A 5,013-nucleotide genomic window follows, 5' to 3' on the forward strand; every position below is an offset into this window, starting at 1 on the left:
CCCCCTCCCCGTCCGTTCTGCCAGTCAGCGCTGGCAGATCGGAGCGGGGAGAGGGGAACCCAGCCCCTCCCCCTGTCACGGCAAAGAGCCGTGACAGGATCGAGAGGGGAGCGAACCCGGTATGTGTTCGCTCACCTCCCGATCTACTGAGCCGACCTGTGACAGTTTTATTGTCACAGGTTGGCTAGAACTATGAGGTGAGTGGAAATCACTAATCTCATAGTTCTCCTTTAAGGTATCTGAGGGTCTTAAGGGATCAACATTTAGAATATGTAAATCCCTTTCTTGTACCTCTGTATACAGTTAACAATGTTTGCTCCCTTTTTGCCATTTTGTATGCACTCTAGTTTGTCTAATGTATTTTTGTTTTTCCCATGGTGCATATAGGATTATGGCAGACAAAATTGACCTGCATTTTTATTCTACATTTCTAGTATAAATGTTTTACGGTTTGTCTGATTTTATGTTTTTTTGTTGGTTTTTTTTGTGCTTAAGGGTAGAAGACAACCAAGAAAGGGTTGAATCAACAAGGTATTGACATTATTTACATTATTAAAAAAAAAAAACAATTATTTTTTTTTTTAAACCCAGGGCTCACGCAGAGAATATGGGCACTGGGAAAAAAAACTTACGTGGCTCCAAACTATTGTGGGTACCTTTCAATGTTACCTGGTTTAATTCGGATTGTTTTATCAATATGGCACAGCCAGGGCAGCCATCGGAACTTTTGGGGGCCCTTAAACAGGTTCAGGCCTGGGCCCCCCGTCCTACTACGAACACTGCATAGGACTGTCCACTGGCTGTCCCATTGAGTCCGTCCACTGGCGATCCCTCCGGGTCCTTCAGTGCACCCACTTTTATTTTAACTCTATTACAACTTAATATATGAAATTGTAATGTCTATTCCAATGCATAGGTATCACTGACTCTGCTGGAGGTACAATGCACAGGTAACACTGACTTTGTTGGGGTGACAACGCACAGGTGACCCTGACTCTGCTGGGATTACAATGCACAGGTCACAGACTCTGCTGCGGTGACAATGCACAGGTAACACTGACTCCGCTGTGTGACGTACGCCCGGCCCAAACCCGCTGTACGTTAATCCCACGTGACTATACACAGTTCTGAACCGAACGTGGTGTCACAAGGACGTGGTGATACCACTCTCAGCCTCACCCTGCACAGAGATTTCCCAATTGTGTGGGACACAATTGTTACCAGGGTTGGTTTACTCCATAGTTAACCCTTTACCCACCAAACTTTCTCTGCCACAATGTGTTTTTTTAATGGAAACACAGACTGTGCCCAGCAAGTGCTGTTATAATTTAAAACACTTCAACAATGCCTATGATACCGCTGTCCTCTCAGACAGGAATATGACAGGATTCACTATACAGTAGCGCTCTTCACAGAGACAAGGATACTTTAAGTTCGTATTTAGAGCGTAAAAGATAAGCTTAACGATTTTTAAGATCGTCCTTTAATAAAAGTAACGGTTCAGAAAATGTACAGGAAAAGGTATTCATAAAAACAGACAAAATATATATACAACAGTAAAAAAAAAAGGGAATAAAAGGTGAATACTTAACAGTCCTGGTTTCAGGAGTTCTGACAGAGTTCTGGCAAATGACTAAATGAAGGCCTGCATTTGCTCTGAACTCGGGGACAAGTTTTTCTTCCTATTTTTATTATTGAGACTCAAACCCCAATATCGTCACATGCTGGGCTGACACTGCACAGATAACACTGACACCGCTGGGGTGACACCGCACAGGTAACATTGACAATGCACAGATAACACTGACAGTTCTGGAATAACAGTGCATCCCCCCCCCCAAACTCACAGCAGACCGTGCGTGCAGGAAGGGTCTTTTTTTCCTTGGCAGAAGCGCCGAAGATCTAGGCTGGAGCAGAGCACAGATGCTGCCTGGAGGGGAAAGGTAAGTGTTTTTCAGCAGAGAGATGTCCCGGGGATTGGTGGGGGTTGTGATAGAGACTGGGGGGAGAGAAAGAGTGAGAGAGACTCCGCTGAGACTGACGCTGAGAGGGGGGGTCGGTCTGGCTCTCTCGTTCTTTACCCCCTCCCCCTCCTCTCAACGTTGGGTCTGTCTGTCTCTCTCACCCTTCCCCACCCCCCTCTCCTCTCTGCGTTGGTCGGTCTTTCTCTTTCACTCTCCCCCCCTCCTCTCAGTGAGGGTACATCTTGAACAGCACTGCTAATGAGGATCGTCAGTCTGTCTCTCTGGGGGGAGAGTAAGAGAGACAGACCGGCTGATGTTGAGAGGAGGGGGGAAGAATGAGTGAGACAGACCGACCCTGAGAGGAGGAGGGGGGGAAAGAGTGAGAGAGACAGACTGACCGACCGACCAACGCTGGGAGGAGGGGGGGAAGTGAGAAAGACCGACCAACAATGAGAGGAGGAGGGGGGTAGAGTGAGAGAGAGGCCGACCAACGCTGAGAGGATTGGAAGAGTGAGACAGACAGACCAGCATCAGTCGGTCTGTCGCTCTCACTCTCCCCCCCCCTCCTCTCACTGAGAGGAGGGGGGAAAAGAGTGAGAGAGAGAGACAGACCGACGCTGAGGAGAGGGGGAAAGAGTGAGAGACAGTGACTGATGCTGAGGAGGGGGGGGAGTGAGAGTCACCAACCGATGCTGAGGGAGGGAGAGTGAGAGACACCAACTGACGCTGAGAGGAGGAGGGGGGAGAGAGACACCGTCTGATGCTGAGAAGAGGAGGGGGTGAGAGAGAGACACCGACTGATGCTGAGGGTGGGGAGAGAGAGACATCGACCTACGCTGAGAGGAGGGAGAGAGAGAGACACAGACCAACGCTGACACCTGGGCAGTCCGGTTTTGGAGTCCTCTGTCCGGGTATCCAGCCAGCAGGCACCCGGACACAAGACACTCAGTGCCAACACTAGTACTTTACATTTTCTGACAGATGCAGCTGCCGAGGTCCCCAGCAAGCAATCTCGGACGGCCACATCTGCCTGAAACCCGGATCTTCCTCTGAGCTGCGGGCACCTGTAAGCAGGCACAGACTGCACGAAGCTCAGAGGAAGATTCGGCTTCAGGGGAAGACTCGGCTTCATCGCGAAAAACACTTACCTTTTCCCTCCCGGCAGCATCTGTGCTCCGCTCCAGCCTAGATCTTCGGCGCTTCTGCCCACGAAAAAAAAGACCCTTCCTGCACGCACGTACTCGGGAAGGGCCCAGGACCTTGCAAATTCTTCTCCACATATCAATCTATAAGAAAAAATGCTAGCTTGGAGCCCGGGCCCCCCCGGCCACCTAGACCCCTTAAACCAGTACTGGCTGTACCCCCCTGATGGCGGCCCTGGGCACAGCTAGTGCTGGCTGTAGAAAAAAGGATGGTCCCCAAGCAAGAAAGTAATTAAATTCAAGTAAGCTCGATGTTGTCACACATGTGTACACATAGATTGATTGCAGAAGATTCTATGTTTAGGTTGGCACAACTAAGCCAGTTTATTTTGCTTACCAAGCAAAGAACACTTTATAAAATGTTCATTTAATTTTAAACCTGAATATTCATTTAAGCATTTTTCTATTCCAGCTTTCCACAATCTGATGATTTACCTTGCAAATGAATCCTTCCAAAGACTTCAATATAACGTCTTAGCATGAAATAAACATTGATAAAAGACTCCTGCTGCATCCTCCAGTCCGAACCACCATTTCAAAGGGAATGCTGAGCCTTAAACTATTTATTGTCCAAGACCTTCCTTAAGTGCACTGTTTGTTCTGTGAATAATCATACTTTTTCTCTTTGTGGCTAAAAAAGGAAATGGTTTTTAAGGTGTACTTATTTACACCATTATTTGTAATTCCATATCAGAGAAAAGCTAGCCACAACAGGCATCAGATGAAGGTCACACATGCAGACATGATCTGACTGCTAAAAGATCTTTCTTGCAAAAGATGCTTCCAAATACATACCCAATCAAGGGAAAAGGTAGAAAGGGTAGAAGTACCTTAACTAACCCATGCTGGCTTATCAGTGGGACAATATAATCACATTCAATCACAATCAAATCAACCAAGGAATATCTGAAAAGAAGCATCTATATACGATCATTTTACAATCTGGCAGGAAAAGACTTGATTGGGTAACAATCATATTATGCCTATAACCCCCCCTGAACTATATGAGCAAGTAAAAAGCAAACAAAGCAGAATTGCTTTTATATAGAAGGGCATTTTAGAAACTAGCAAAACGACAACCCCCCCTGGATAAAAAAATGATGATTGAAAACATTTCAATCATCATGAATAATTTTAATATGGAAACATGTACCAGGGCTTATAGGTACTTCCCAGTTTTAAATTACCTTAATTGTCACAATCGCAACAAAGTAATAGCCTCAAGGTAGGACGAAGCAGGGCTTCTACTCACACTTGTGAAGAATTAAGGAAAAAAGTAAGATGTAAGTTTACTTTAAACTGGTGACAGGTAAAACAAGGCTACAATAAAAGGAAGCAGTGTGAGCAGAGCAAACAGAGGTGAAAAGTAAACCAGACTAAATACACTAAGCTACAACAAAGGCTAACTTTGAGCAATGCTGCCCCCTTAATTAGGGGTCAATGCAAGGTTCAGGTAATTTTACACTGCATACAGAATTACTGGATGATGAGATTCAGGATGAACTCTACCGAATGCAGGAGATATAGAATTTAGGATTTACAGTACTAGGATGCAAGCTTCAGGAAATAGGATTTGAGATGCAAAATACCACGTTACAGGGTACTATTATTATTATACAAGATTTATATAGCGCCAACACTTTGCACAGCGCTTTACAATATAATGAAGACATTACAATTACAATACAATTCAAGACAAGACGGTGAGGAGGGCCCTGCCCCTGAGGGCTTGCAATCTAAATACAAAATGCTTAGGTACCTGAATCAGGGAGAAGCTGGCTAACTTGTCATGCAATGAGTTGTAGGTAGACACATGCCCATGGAAAGTGAAAGCCGGATCTCATAAA

The 5,013-nt window shown here is 45.6% G+C and overlaps 1 protein-coding gene across 1 annotated transcript in view; it reads left to right on the forward strand.

The window, feature by feature from the left end:
• Nucleotides 1-4,109, forward strand: part of ATCAY (ATCAY, caytaxin) — a gene marked incomplete at its 5' end in the record, with an annotated part of 36,411 nt that extends 32,302 nt beyond the window's left edge. Inside the window, 2 exons of the mRNA XM_018562197.1 lie at nt 496-531; nt 3,579-4,109. Of these exons, the coding sequence (XP_018417699.1) occupies nt 496-531; nt 3,579-3,612 (70 nt within the window). The remainder of the gene's footprint in view (nt 1-495; nt 532-3,578) is intronic.
• Between the last annotated feature and the right edge of the window lie 904 nt (nt 4,110-5,013).

Source organism: Nanorana parkeri, unplaced genomic scaffold (genome assembly GCF_000935625.1).
Source record: "Nanorana parkeri isolate BGI_ZX_2015 unplaced genomic scaffold, ASM93562v1 scaffold565, whole genome shotgun sequence".
Classification (NCBI taxonomy): domain Eukaryota; kingdom Metazoa; phylum Chordata; class Amphibia; order Anura; family Dicroglossidae; genus Nanorana; species Nanorana parkeri.